Here is a 15,081-nt window from a genome sequence, read left to right as displayed (position 1 = left end):
GGGGCCTTCCAGAGGGTCGGCCGGTGGCACATCAGGCGCTGTCTCATGCTTGGCCGCAGCAGGTCCTGGCTCCGGTGCAAAATCCACAACGAGGGCCCCGAGCTAACCAGACCCTTCTTCACATTCTGAAATGGATCCTAATCAGCCTTCCCAGAGCCGAGCTGTTAGCAGACACTGGGAGCCATAATTTAAACTTTCTGTGCAAGGATTACAGTAGCCTGCCAAGCCACCGTGCAGGAAGAAAACTTTGAAATAGGAAACTCTTTTAAGGGAGAAAAATCCAAATGAGTCCACTCTCCTTTCTTTTGGCTCCTGTTTGGGTTTGAAATGGCCTGGGCCCTGTGCCTCTTCAAGACAATCGTAAAGACCTGTTTATAGGAGGAATTTCATCATTCAGAGGGTATATGTGACTTGCACCTTTAAAAAGTGCCTTCAACTCATCAAGCCGGCCTTTGAGTCAAGTGGTGAGAGAGTGGAGATGCTGGGATGTTTTTCCTTCAAGAGGAAAAGCCTCATTTAGGGCCCCAGGCTTCTCTCTCCCTCTCTCTCCCCCTCTCCTCGCTCCCTTGTACAGTTTGCCAAAACACACAGGCCACCACTCAGTGAAGGAGAAAACTCTGCATCCTCCTCTACTGCTTCCAGCCCAGGAACCTTTCCCTTCTCTCCTGTTGGCCCCTTTTGCCAGTGAGATGGCCTGGAGCAAAAGGCAGTGCCGTGGCCTGGCCAGCCCCATGACCAGCCTCTTCCCAAAAGACCCAGGACCTGCCAGCTCTGCCTTCTCACAAGTGGTATAGAGGTGGGCTGTGCAGTGGGTTTGCCACCGTCCTTCAGAAGGACTGTCTCGAACCCTCTGTCAGCCGGGCCTGTTCCAAGAGCCTGCTGCTCCAGAGCTGGTTTTGGGCTCCTGGTTTTCATTTAAGAGCATTCCTGCTGACCTCAAGCAGAAATACCTGGAAAAATAAATCTGTGAAATGGCCCAGCGGATGGGTAGGTTTGGCAGCCCCTCCAGGGGTCATTGGGGTTATCACCTGCCCTCCAGCTGGGCTGTGAGGACCCATCCTTGTTTCTCCTGCAGAGAAAATGAAAATGCACAGACTTACGTGCACACACACATACCCTTCGCACTGTCTCAATTAAGACCATGTGCCAGAGACGCTCAGTGGGGACTTATTTATGTTTGGAAGTAAATATTGGGCTGATGTTGCACTGTTGACATCTCGAGACAGAGACGTGCTATGTAAATAGTCAAGGAACTTGAAAGGACCCATAAACATGAGGCTCTGAGTTAGTCCAAAGAAGGAGTGTGTCCAAGGCCCTTGGAATAGCTGCCCAGGAGGCAATCCAAAAGCCAGGGAGGAGGGGGTGGGCATCTCCCCAGAGACCAGAGGCCGTGGGGTTGTGTGGCCGCCCTTCACTCACCCCGAACTGGGCTGGGAAGGAGGAGGCTGGTGCTGTAGGATGTGGACCCCAGAACCCAGTCATTCTCACTTCTTCCTGGACCCCAGGCCCCTCTCAGAACCTTCCTAATGAGGGCCATTCAGGGGAAACCTGCTGTTTCCCTAGGAGTTTTCTGGCAGCTTTTTTGATACAAGTTTATATCAGAAAGTTGTGTGAATCTGTCAGGAGGGCTGAGGGAGCTGCCCTGTGGGGCCACAGGTCCCCCTCAGGAGCGGCACAGACAAGAAGCCAGAAAACCCCTGCTCCCTCAGTTTCCAGGGAAGCCAAGTTTGGCTGGAGTCTCTCTTCCTGTAGGGTTTCCATGAGTGTTCCCTCCGCTACAGACAGCAGTTATAAACAGAGCCTTTTGCCCCTCAAGTGGCAACGCAAGCCCTGGAAGGATCCAGAAAAAGTGCAGGAAAACACATACTCCACTGAACTGGAATTGAGTGAGAGGCTGCTGAGGGTCCAGCTTAACTCATCACGGCTCATTTCCCGGCACCCTCAGTGTGGACTCAGCTGGCTGGGAAAATGTAGGTTTGCCCAGCATCTCTCCAAGGTTTTCCCCAAAGTAACCATGAGTACTAGTGATGGTGACAGTGTAAGCCTGCTGCAGGAGAGAAATGTCTTTGAAGTCTTGAGTTATCTTAGTGTTTAAGAGTTTTAGACTTCTCTATACTTTATAACATATCCATACTTTAATATAAAAATTGGAAATTTAATTTTCCAAAAACTCTTTGAGAAAAAAATGATACCAGGCAAGGACTCTGTGCCCTGTGCCTCCTGCGTGTGAGGACTGGATACACAGCTGTATGGCCTATAGGCTGCAGTCCCGAGTTTGCTTTGGGGACCAACATAAAAAGCTTTCATTGTGTTTCAGGGCTAGAAGAGGTCTGAGAATGCCATCGATCTCTTGGGCAGAGACAAAGACACTGGGGTTCAGAGCCAGGAAATGACCTGCCCTGTGGCCAAGCGTGAGCAATACTCAGAACTCCAGGCTCCCCATGCGGCACCTCTCCCGTCCAACCCTTCTGAGTAGGTCCTGTGGCACTGAGCAGGCCTGGTATGACACAGTTGTTTGGGGAACCCTGGCTTGGTAAACTCAGAGCCTGGGCTTTGGGTTCTATACCAAAAGCCAAAACCGGTCTCTAAACAACAGCACAAAGGTGATATTCTCTTTTTCTGAAATGGAATTCGTTTGATCACGTAAGAAACAATATTAATTTGACAGAACCACCTCTAGACTATATCACACCTTTGTGCAGACAAGTAAACAGCGCCCCTTCCTCCAGAAGCTTTACTTCCAACTGTCAGAAAATTCAGAAAATCTACTGATTTTGTTAGAAAAAGACACCCGACTGCCATCTGCTGGAAAATAGTTGTAATAAGTTTACATGTCCATGATCTCTCTGATATGAGTGGCACCCTCCCCCCTTATATGCAGTGCACAGCCTGCGTTACTGTACCCAGCACTCCCTAGACATGAGCGTGTTCTGTGTTTTAAGAAATGGTCATGGGCTCCAAAGAAGGAGGACAGACACCAGTGGCAGCTCCAAGCTTCCATCTAAAGATGAGACTACACACAGGTTATGTTGGGAACAGGGCTCTGGATATCCTGCCTCACTGGAGTGGGGTGGAGAGGTTGCAAGGCTGTTTCTAAGAGAAGCTCTACGGTTACTGCCAGCAGGGGTAGACTTTTCAAGACTAGTGCTGAGGGACTTATCTGGTGGTACAGTGGTTACAACTCCAAGCTACCAATGTAGGGGGCCTGGGTTCGATCCCTGGTCAGGGAACTAGATCCCACGTGCATGCCGCAAAGAAGAGTTTGCATGCCACAACTAAGGAGCCAGCGAGCCACAACTAAGGAGCCTGCCTGCCACAACTAAGACCCGGTGCAACCAAATTAATTAATTAAACTTTTAAAAAAAGACTAATGCTGACACCATACCACTTGAGACGAAAGAGCTTGCTTTTGGATGCCTACAGGAGATGATATACCATCACTTTGTTGGTAAAAAGTATGACACACATAAACATGAGCACAGGAGAGCCTCCTGTGAGAGTTGGGCCAGGCACTCTAAATCCTTGCTATACTGCACACTCTGTATCAAATCCTTACGCCAGCATAGCTGTGAGAAGGTGAGCTGACTCTTGTCCTCCTTAGAGATGAACAAGAAAAGTCTGTTCAGCAGGACAGGACACAGTGATGCTCTTTCCATCTAGAGCCCTGTCAGGCTGCCCCTCAGCCACCCTTCCCGTGGGTGTTGACTCATTCAGTAATTCAGGCAAAAAAATATGGAGTTCTGTATCAGTTAACTCTTGCTATGTAACAAACCAAAGTTTAGGGACTTAAAAACAACCACCATCTACATAGGTCGCAATTCTGAGGGTTGGACTGAGCTTAACAGGGCAGTCCTCCCATCTCAGCGGGGCTCAAACCTACACCTGCAAGCAGTTGGGGGTTGGCGGGTCTAGGAGGACCTCAGCTGGTGGACTCATCTTTCAGCAGCGAGACCAAACTCATTCACTTGGAAACCAGGCAGCGTTTTGAGAAAGCAAGTGGAAGTGTGCAAGGCCTTTGAGGCTTAAGTGTGGAACTGACAGGGCATCACCTCCCATGCACCCAACTGTCATAGCAAGTCACGACTCAGATTCAGGGTGTGGAAAACAGACTCCGTCTCCTGATAGGACTTGCTGCAAAGCCACGGTACAGGGCATGGATACAGGGGCATTTTTGCAACTTATCACTGGCAGTAAGTAGCGGTGAGATGCTGAGCTCTGGGGATAAAAAGCACAAATCTGTAGGAGTCCTGAGACAAATGTGAAAGATGATAAGAGAGCAGACAGTTAAAGCTCTGCTTGATTGGTGCCACAGTAGAGATATGTTACTTCTCTAGAGTTAAAGTGAGTAACTGGAGATCACTGAAACATCACACTATCCGCAGGCAGAGTCATGTGCTAAAGAATCTTATTCTCATGTTATATCCAGCCTTCTTTCTATGATTATGTTCTCCTCAGCTCAGAAGGTGCACGTGACACATTCGCCCTGTCAACCACATCTTTATCTTTCAAGAATGAGATGTCAAGCAGTGACTTCTGAGTTAGACATTTCCATGAAGTCTTGGGTCGCTTTCCTGGCCTCCTGTGGGTATGCTTTGAGGATGACAACAACGACCTTTTTCTAATTATCCAGAACATTCAAGCCAAGCCTCCTTTCCACATCCCTTGCAGAAGGGAGAAGGTGGTAGAGATTTAATGAGAGAAAAGTATATGGGGGTGTCATAAAGTGAGGTTCTGACAGATGTGGTCTGATGCTGGGAGGACATATCCAGGGAACTCAGTGTCTGTCTGTGAAACGGGCCTTGAGGATCGAAGCTCAGAGCACAAGACCCTTGCCAGCTATTCTGTGGAAGCTTCCACTCCCTCCCAACCATCAGACTGCTCTCAAAGGGAACTCTCAGGACTCCCTTGGCAATGTGGGTGGAGGTGACCAGCGCTGTCTTGGCAGCTCTCTTGACGGTTCTCATTTTCACCTGGGCCAGTAAGCCCCTTTCAAGGAGTAGGAAGATGGTGCAGTGAGACTGTGGATGCTTGGTTCATGGTGAAGGAGTGTGAGGAAAGATGCACAAAGGAGCTAGATGTGCCCACAAGCCTGGGTTTGCTTGACGATTTGTTTAGGGCAGGTTTTGTATGTGCATTCCCCATTGGCAGCAGATTGCAGAGATTATGAGTCCCAAGCGTTTTCAAATATGACTATGGAAATTATACACCAGTGACAGTGTGGTACCATAGACCTGCAGCACAGCCTCCCAGCAGCGAGCCAAGTGTGCGTGTCTGTTTCAGTTCCCCTATTCAAGAGGATCGAAACAAGGATTTGAGGGCAAGTCATTTATTTGGAAGATAATCTCAAGAAACAGTGATAGGAGACCAGAGAAGAGAGGGCAGGGAAGGAAGCTAATAAAGGATGTGTTATCAAGCTGGTCACCACTGCGGGAAAGTTCCACGCGGAGCATGCACCTCAGGGTTTCGCACCCAAGGAGAGAGGGAGCTGGGGTATTTGTACACCAACTCTAGTCAGTCATGTTTAAGGGCAGATGCAGGAGGATGTCTGGTCTCAGAAACAGAGGCCACTAATGCTAGGGAGCACAGGACAAGAGATACCAGGTCTTCCTGAGCTTGGGAGAAAAGGTCAGCTTTGGGCTACAAAAAGTTACTTTTATATGGCAGTAGTGCCTATGCTGACTATGTGAAAAGAAATGGAAATTCATCTTACCCTGTGTGAAAAGCCATAGACATCGGAAGGAAAGGTCTTTTCAGAACTAAGCTAAAGGAAACTGCCTTCGTGGCTCAGGAGGAGTTGCCAGTTTTAGGGGGGTACACACTGCCAGCTGTGTGCACGGCAGCTCGGCAGCTCACGAGGGTCACAGATTTGAGTGACAGATCTAGAGGACAGCAAGATAGGATGCAGATCTGCAGATACTTTAAAACTCCTATTGTATGAGAGCAGTACTTATCAAATTATTCTGCAATGGCTAATCTCTCTCAGGATTTAATAGATTTATCAAAAGCCCGATAAGCTTGGGAAATATCAAGTCCCTGACTTCCTTAATCCTTTCCTAAAAGGTTGATTTGATCCTTTACTGTTCTACTGTACATTACGAATCTCTTAAAGAGTGTATCATTTCCAAACTTATTTGACCGTGGAATCTGTTTTACTCCCAAACAACCTATGAATAGCTCAAGAACTAGTCTTCCCCAGCATACAGTTTGGGAAACACTCCACCAGAAGCACATTACGAGGAACAAACAACTTATCATAAGAAAGCTTGCAGGAAGTCCGTGCATTTTGAAAAGTGGTTCCACAGGATGCTTTTTCTAGATCAGCCCAGTCTGAGGAGTTGTGAGCATAGGTCAGGTTTCCTCCGGGTCCAGGTGGCTTGGGAATCAAAAACGGTTGATTCCCCAGCATCTCTAACCTGGCACCTCCTCTTTCTGCCTTTCAGATGGGCTTCTTTCGCAGAAGGTACAAAGAAATTATTGAAGCTGAGAAGAACCGTAAAGAGAATGAAGACAGTTGGGACTGGGTCCAGAAAAACCAGTGACCTGCCACCCCACCCCACCCCGGTCATGTGGCCCAGTGGTTCGCCTGCCTTCCTGATCTTTGTATCTTCCATATTTGGAAGAAAGAATCTCCTCCAGATTTTTTGGAGGCCCCACGATGCTGTTCTCGTCCTCGTTCTCTCAAGCCCAGGTGCCAACCTGAGGCAGTCACTTCGGCCAGGTCACCTGACTGGAACCACCACCACTTCCTTTTCCAGCTGAACTCGCAACTTTGGAAAGCCGGCTGCAGAGCCAGGCGATATTTATGGGTGCAACATGCGTGGTCAACCCTCAGGGGAAAACTGTTACCTAAAAGTATTTTTATAAATATAAGCCTTTTATACTGATTATGTCTTTATATTTGTATCAATGTTTTATTATTTCTATTAAATGGTTATATAGTTCACTCAAGCACTGATATCTGGCCTGAAATCTTGGAAATACTTGTATATTCATACAAATGTTAAAGGATAAAGATCTTATTGTACTCTGGAACTTGCTGTTAAAGAAGACTCAGATGAAATCATCTGAAGAAACCTCATGTGATGAATCCACCCAGCGGGTGGTGCTGTATATCACCTGTGGTTTGGGGCTGAGCCCGAAGGCATCTCACATCTCTGTTGCCTGGAGTCAAGTGTAAAGAACCACGAGAGTTTTTTCATCTGTACCGTTCATTGGAAGATTCCCAGCAGGAATTTGGATGGAAAAACCTGATTCTTGAGGTCTGTTCTGCATCACCTTATAGAGCAGACATTTCACCCTCCTTGCACTTAAATTAAGACATGAAAGCTTGGAGCAATGCCATTTCATCACTGGTAAACCTCAGAATGGCACCTCATCCTGGACATCGTGCATCAGAGTCCGCATACCACCGGGACTGAATTGGTGCCCACCAAGCAGAGACTTGTGTCTGAGTGCTGTGATGTGTTATCTTTTCATGTTAATTTGAGTCCAGGGGTCTCCATTATCCCCATCACTCTTGCTGTCCCAGCTAATGGTAATTGCAGTGTGTCCTTCCCAGAGATGACCATTCAACCTGTCCTTATTTTTTTTAATCGTGTCTTAGGTGGAGTTCTTAAGAAGTGGACCCTGAGACAAGGATTTTCACACAGTAACTTATTAAGGAAGTATCCCCAGGGCACACCAGTAAGGACACGAGGGAAGCAGGACACAGAAGGGGAGGAAGACAGGTAAGGGAGCCATTTCAGGGCAGGTCCCGTGCAGGGGGTCTTCAGCCTGATCCTGCAGGGCGGCTCTGGAGGGTAAGTTATGCCTCAGAGTTGTCCCAACCCGGGGCAAGGGAGCTGAGCTTTCATAGTCTTGTACCCAGGAGAGATGTAAACTTTCTGCTTTCACTTCCTGCCAGCAAACTAGCCCCAGTAGCTCAGGAGCAGTCCTCAAAAAGAGGGCTGCACCCCCAGCCTGGGAAGCGCACAGAAATAATGCAAAAGAAATGATGCAGAGGGATCTGGGCATAGCACTGACGTCCTCGCCTATCCCCTGTACAGGTGAATGCTGAGTTATGGCCTTCACTATCCAAGCTCTCTGTTTGGCAGTGTTCATTACCAGACACGCAGTGCTGTCCAGGTTTGAGTGCAGTGTGATTCTCTGAAAGGGCGAGGTGGTGATGGATGTAGCAAGCTCAACATCACGCCTGGCCTGTAGGGAACATCCAATAACCATGAGCAGCCCTGGCTGCTGTTACCGCTGCTGGAAAACCATCTGGTACAGGGGAAAACGTGCCTAAGAGTAGGGTCTGACAGAGTCCTTAGTCACTTATCACAGCCTGCTCAAGCCCCGGGTACAAACAGATGGCATCAGATGAGAATGAAACAAGAAACAAGACCAGGCATCTTTCTCATAGGGCCTTGTTGACTGGGAGCTAAGATGTGCGGGGGCCCGTAAGTATTGTTGAAAAGACACAGAGCTCAACTTCAGGGGAGATAGGTTTTTCCAGACACATAGTTGGCTAATGCTTGCAAAGATATCTAAACTTTTGGCAAAATTATGAGGGTGCTGGGCGGTTGCAAACCTGGCAGGGAGCACACGTGTCTTTTTGTTTCTTACGCAGTTGACTCTGACACAGGAAGATACAGAATGCATCATGCTCCCCTTCCAGTTCTCACTCAGAGTTCACCTCTGACAGATATGTATGGGGCCCCTGCTGTGCGTCAGGCCCTGTGCTAAGTGCGGGGGGGTTCCCCAGTGAACACCACCCCACATTTTGCCCCAGGGGAGGCAGATCTTCCCACGGTGGGATCGTGAATTCCTTTACGAGACCTCATCTGCAGCCTTCCTTGGATGGACTTCTGCTTGTTGTTTCATGTTGTCCTTTAATAAATCATTTAGGATTCTTAGGTGGTAGGCCTGGGACAGCTCCATCAGCAGCTTTGGCCAAATGCACGAATAGCCACAGCCAGCCTCCTGCAAGGTGTGCAGACGCATGGGAGACAGTGTAGCAGGATAACTGGCGGGCACGCGGTTCTGCCAGCCAGAGGGGAAAGCCTCACCAGGGGAGGGGCAGGCTCCATAGCCAGTCTCAGAGCTGGGATCCATGTGCTCCTGGGTGATTCTGAGTGGTGGGCACACGAGTGGTCACGTACCCAGGAGATTACTAAGACTAAATAGGGCAGTTTTTAAGAAAGTCACGCTTGGCCTCCACTGGAGGAAATACTGGCAGCCACTCTGGAACCTGTATGGGGAGGATGGTACATCTGCTTATCTCCTGATGCTGAGTAGGCGGGGCAGCAGGGACTGGGGAGGTGACCATTTAGCACAGAGATAGGGAAGTTGAGCAGGTTATCAGCGCTCTCAGCTTGGCCGGTTCCCCAGCTCCATCCAGTTCAGAAGCCCTCAGTAGGCTCTTGGGGGAAGCAGACAGGATGGGTTGGTGTGTCTTTGTTCCTTCTCCAGAAGGTTCTTTTAAAATTCCACAGTGCCTTCCAATTTCCACCTTGCCTGCTTCTGTAGGTTCACTGTGGAATGCCATCTGATGTTCTCTTGCACAGCATTATTTAAGTCTGCTTCAGCTTTTTGGCTGTGTATTCACTAGGGTTATAATCAACTGTCAGAAGGATTGAGGTGCTCTTTAAATATGAAAAAAAGACCTTTGTAGAAATTAAGTGAAATAATGCCCCCTTTTCAAAAATGATTCACTTATGCTCAGTTTACATGGGACTCAGGGGTTTGGAACATCACCTAAGTGAGCCCTGGACCTGTCACAAAGAAGAGCCCATGAGGTTCAGGAACGAGGGGGCACTGGCAGGAGTGAGTGGGTCCAGTGGCTTTACGGTGACTGACAGGCACACGGCCAGAATCACTTGCTACTGAGGTCACTGAGGCTTTCTCAGTCAATTCTTCAGGAAACTTCCATCAGCATTCTGAAGTTGGGTAAGCTTTGTAGAAAATCCGATGGAAAGTCCTCCTTCACCAAATCATATGCAACCTTCAGCCCTGGAGCCAGAGGCAGGGAGGTTCAAAACAAAACCAGCGGGCCTCCTGGAAACATCAGGGACCTGTTTTCAGTGTGGGTGTGTAGCAGGTCCCTTAGGTGGTTGTGATGGGTGCTGATATGCTACCTGTGGAACCGTAGCAATGTCGTTTGTAAAAAAGGTTATTCTACTTTTATTTTTGGATAAGGCATCATATCAGGGCAACGCAGTTACACTCGGGTTACGTGTAAAACCTACACCTGATGAAACCTGCACCTAATTCAGACTTCCCAAAATGTAGAGGCAAAGCAAAGGATTGGTATTTGGGGGAAAATGGCCTTTTAGCAGATAAAAGGCAGAAAACGAGTGTCCCTTAGAAATGCTCCAAGTATGCAGGGTTTTAGTCCATGTGTTGTTTTGCTATATAGAGCAAGAATATACACAGTGGAGGATATGTTCTGAAGCAAAGAATGGCTGAAGGGTTAGGATACAAAGGCAGTAGGGCCAAAATGAACCTTCTAGAATGTCTTCTGATTTTCAGCATGTGGGGGGATAATGAACAAATGTCCCATGTGATGCAGTGCTTTGTAGCACAATGATCTAGATTTCAGACTGTGTTAAGGTTTTTGCAAATTCTAATGTGCACGGTGTGACCAGCGGAGTAAGTTTAAAAGCTTTAAGAGTGTGATTAATTGCATGGCAGGCACCCACGCTAACTTCACTTCCAGAACTTGATTGATGCATCTATGTACGTTTCTGTTGAGGAATTTCAGTGGGAGGGGGTGTTCCTCTTCACAAAGTCACATGTATTCAAGTCTGTGCAGTCACTTCTAATTCACTTGCACTGTTTGGGAAATGCAGGTTTACAAAAGTACGTGTTTGGAATAAAAAAAAAACGGCTACAAATGATTTGGGAGTTAAGTCTGTAATTTCTTTTGCTACTGAAGTACTTGAGCCTTTTTAGGCTGTTAAAGATGGGGTTTCGGTGTAACACAACATGAGCATTTAAAGAGCCCATGCAGGTTCATCTAATTGCACATGAAGAACCCACTCAATGTGTCCGAACTGTCCCTAGTCTTTGGCCTCCATCCCATGGTCGCCACCTTCTCTGTGCATCACCCACCTGCCCAGGGCCACACCTGGGACCTTGGTCTTAGGATGAACGTGCCCAAATTAAATGCAGCTGAGTCCTCGTTTTTAGTAGACTGCTTCCTCATGTGTCCGCCAGTCATGAAGCATTTTCCCGGAAGCCTTTTGGTAGCATCCTTACACATTTACAAACATTGTGTTCTCTTAATTTTTGATCCCCTCCATCTGTCTAGTTGTGTCCCTGTTCTTATCTCAAATATTGTTCATTTGTGTGTTTTTCTCTTTTTTCTCTAGGTGAGACCAACAGAGATCATTTTATTGATCTTTTCAAGAATAAGCCTTTGGCTACACCAATCAGGTGTACTGGTTTTTGCTTCCTATTTCATTAATTGCTGCTTTTGTACTTGTTAAGCTTTATATTACTCCCCTGTGGTTAAAATTCATACACACACACACACACACACACACACACACACACACACACACACCCCACACAGTATATAGAAGGGGGTCTGAAAAGATACACACCAAGGGGATAAAACTGGTTGTCTTTAACTGGGTAGGATTGTCAGTGTTTTTGCTTTGCATTTTGTTTTGTTTTTACTTGTCTGAATTTTCATGTTCTACAGTGAGCATGTATGTCTTTAGTAACAATGAAACATATGCAAATTACTTTTAAAATAAAGTTACCTCTGGGAGAGTATGAACTGCTAAACCAAAAGAGATCCCAAATTCTAGGTCTCAGAAGAAAGAGCTTTGTTTGCAACAAAGAGCATTGATGAGCCTGACACTTAGGACGATGGTCCAGTGAGAAATCCCAAGATTTTTCATTCGGATGCTTCCTGGCTTAACAAGACCTGCCAGGTCACTAATGCTGATTAAGTATGCTTCTCTTGTGTTGCTCCACCTGTTTCCTTCAGCCAGGAAAAGGCCTCGACTAACTCAAAGGAATCAAAGATACAAAACTAAGAGGAGGAAAAATGGCCAATTAGTAAATTCTGTCTCCCATTCAATCAGGAGTTGTACAGTCCACTGTTCTTTACCTCTGGTCCTTAAAGTCTGTCTATTCATCAGGGTATTTTGCTTAGTAATAGAATTAATGGGAGTGCTTAGTTAGAGCTCTGTCTATACTATCAAACCACTTGGCAGCTATCCACCAGCAAGGCCACCGACCCTGAGATCATGTCCATTCATTCTGTGTAACATCCAACTAAAGTGGATATAACGAGATATGGCCAGCTCTGCCCTGAAATCTGAGGCTGTGACATCTGGGCCTGCTGCCAAACATCTGCTTCGCCTCAAAGTCTAGTCCAGATCAGTGTGTGCTTTATTTGATGTGATTCTTCTATAATTGAAAAAATACCTAAAAAATGAAAGCAAATCTCAATAGAGGTATAAGTACTACCTTCTGAAGACACCAAATGGATTAATAAGCAGGGGGCATTTTTAAAAGGATCTCCAGAAAAACTTTCTTCTAAGAAATGGTAAATTTGGAAAAAATGAAATGCTCTGCAATATTACGTCTATTCAGAACCCACCTTATCAGTTAGAAGACTGTTTGGCTCCATATAATAGAAAAATCCAAAATAACATGGTTTAAACATGCTGGAAGTATGTTCCTCTCTCACATAAAAGAAAACCAGGTGTGGGCCATCAAGTTCTGGAACAGCAGCTTCATGGATGATCAGGATACCAGCTCCTATCTTTCTAGGCATGTGGCTTCCATCCTTAAAGTTACCTCGTGGTCCCAGCTGGCTACCAGTGTACCAGCCATTGTGTCCACATTCCCAGCCAACAATAGAGGAGGATAAAATGGCAATGCCCCCTCACTTTTAACTGGCTTCCCAGAAGTCCCATACAGCACTGGCCAGAAATTAGTCATATAAATGCACCCATCCACAAAGGAGGCTGGGGAATGGATTTTTAAGGAATAAGAGGAGAATACATATTGGAGACAGCTAACAGTTGCCACACCCATTGGTATAAGCTACTCAGAATATAGCTTCCTTAAGCCCTAAATACGTACCCTTCAAATCCTTGAGTCTGACTGGCTTTGAGCAAGAGGAACACCTTTATTTGGGGTGGGTACCTAGGGTACAACAGAGTTGGCTAATCATATTAATGTCCACACAAAGCTCTTTCTTGTTTTATGTTATTTTCCTCCTTTATCCCCTGCCATCCTCATTCACATTCCTCTCTCTCCTAGAGGCACCAAGTCTAATGAATTGAATACATGTCTTTAGAAATGTAAGTACCTAGTATTATTTTGTGTGTTTCACTTAAACGGTATTGAGCCTAAAAGCTCAGGTTGTGGTTTCATTTTTCTGAGGATGTATCCATGTTGCTGTGGTTATGCAGCACTACACCCTACGTTGCTTCTACCACATTTTACTACTCCAGCCCCTCTGTAGGAGACCTTTGACTGCTTGCACCCTCCTGCTGCAATGAACATCCTCTCCCATGTCCCCAGCTGGGCCTGAGCTAGAATCTCTTGTGGTACCTATTACATATATTACATCTTAGCATGGTTACAGTCTCCTTTTCCAGATTCTAAAATGACCCCACAGTGGATGCTCTCAGCAGCAGTGCATGTCCCTGCATCCTTGCCCATCATGGAATTATCTGACTTTCTTGCCAATCTTGTGTGTACACTGTTGTATGGAGTTAGGTTTGAATGTGTTTGACAGCCGTACACATGCATCTCTTCGTATTCTTATTGGCCATCTGGGTTTCCTTTTCTGGAATCAGTTTCACCTCCTTGAACAGTCTCTCCATTAGATTTCCAGAATAGTACACCTACCACCTCCCTGGCCACTTCTCAGCCTCCCTTGCAGGTTCCCACTCTTCTTCCCAGCCTCTTGATGTTGGAACTTCTTGCATCTGTACTCCTTGGAGATCCCCATCCAGGCTCCTGGCTTTACGTGTCACCCAGAGGACCCAGGTGCCTCCAGTCTGGTCCTCTCCCCTGAATTCTCCACTCACTCAGCTAGATCACAGCCTTCTCAAACTGAGCATGTTCATGTTCAAAGCTGGACTGCTGCTGTCCCCATCTCAGGAAATGGCAGCTTTATCCTTCTGCCTGCCCTGGCCAAAATCCTTGCAGTCATCCTTGACTCAGCCTTCTCCCACACTACAACCAGTCCATCAGAAATCTCTGCCAAATGGTCTTTAAAAAACAAAACCACTAATTCAAAAAGGTGCATGCGGACTTCCCTGGTGGCGCAGTGGTTGAGAGTCCGCCTGCCGATGCAGGGCACATGGGTATGTGCCCTGGTCCGGGAAGATCCCACATGCCGCGGAGCGGCTGGGCCCAAGAGCCATGGCCGCTGAGCCTGTGCGTCCGGAGCCTGTGCTCCGCAACGGGAGAGGCCACAACAGTGAGAGGCCCGCGTACTGCAAAAAAAAAAAAAAAAAAAGTATATGCACCCCAACATTCAGAGCAGTATTTTTACAATAGCCAAGGTATGGAAGCAACCTAAGTGCCCATCAACAGATAAATGGGTAAAGAAGATGTGGCATATATATATACAATGGAATATTACTCAGCCATAAAAAAGAATGAAAATTTTTCCATTCGCAGCAACATGGATGGAGTTGGAGGGCATTATACTAAGTGAAATAAGTCATACAGAGAAAGATAAATACTATATGGTATCACTTATGTGTGGAATCTAAAAAATACAACAAACTAGTGAATAAAGCAGAAAAGAAGCAGACTCACAGATATAGAGAACAAACTAGTGGTTACCAATGGGGAAGGGGGAGGGGCAATATAGGAGTAGAGGAAAAAAAGGGTTATTATGGGATTATATGAAATCATCTGTGTGAATCTTTTGAAAATTGTAAAGCACTCATTGCCAGGCAAACTTAAGAGCTTTCAGGATCACTCAGAACCATCCTGTGTCTCTGTCCATACCCACTATGACTGTGGATTTTTCTTTATTTCCTTTTAGTTCTGTCCATTTTTGCCTTTTATTTAGGACTGAGCCTATTTTATTAAGTACCTAAAAGTTTAAATTATCTA

At 46.5% G+C, this 15,081-nt stretch overlaps 1 protein-coding gene across 1 annotated transcript in view; it reads left to right on the top strand.

Annotated features, from left to right (window-relative positions):
- ITGA9 (integrin subunit alpha 9) overlaps positions 1-10,877 on the top strand; it is a 354,686-nt gene extending 343,809 nt beyond the window's left edge. The window contains exon 28 of the mRNA XM_032650071.1: positions 6,441-10,877. Coding sequence (XP_032505962.1) covers positions 6,441-6,539 — 99 coding nt within the window. The 3' untranslated portion in view covers positions 6,540-10,877. The remainder of the gene's footprint in view (positions 1-6,440) is intronic.
- The last annotated feature ends 4,204 nt before the right edge of the window (positions 10,878-15,081 follow it).

The sequence above is a fragment of the Phocoena sinus genome, chromosome 11 (assembly GCF_008692025.1).
Source record: "Phocoena sinus isolate mPhoSin1 chromosome 11, mPhoSin1.pri, whole genome shotgun sequence".
NCBI lineage: Eukaryota > Metazoa > Chordata > Mammalia > Artiodactyla > Phocoenidae > Phocoena > Phocoena sinus.
Note: the sequence above shows the minus strand (reverse complement) of the source record. Positions and strands in the feature narration are given on the sequence as shown.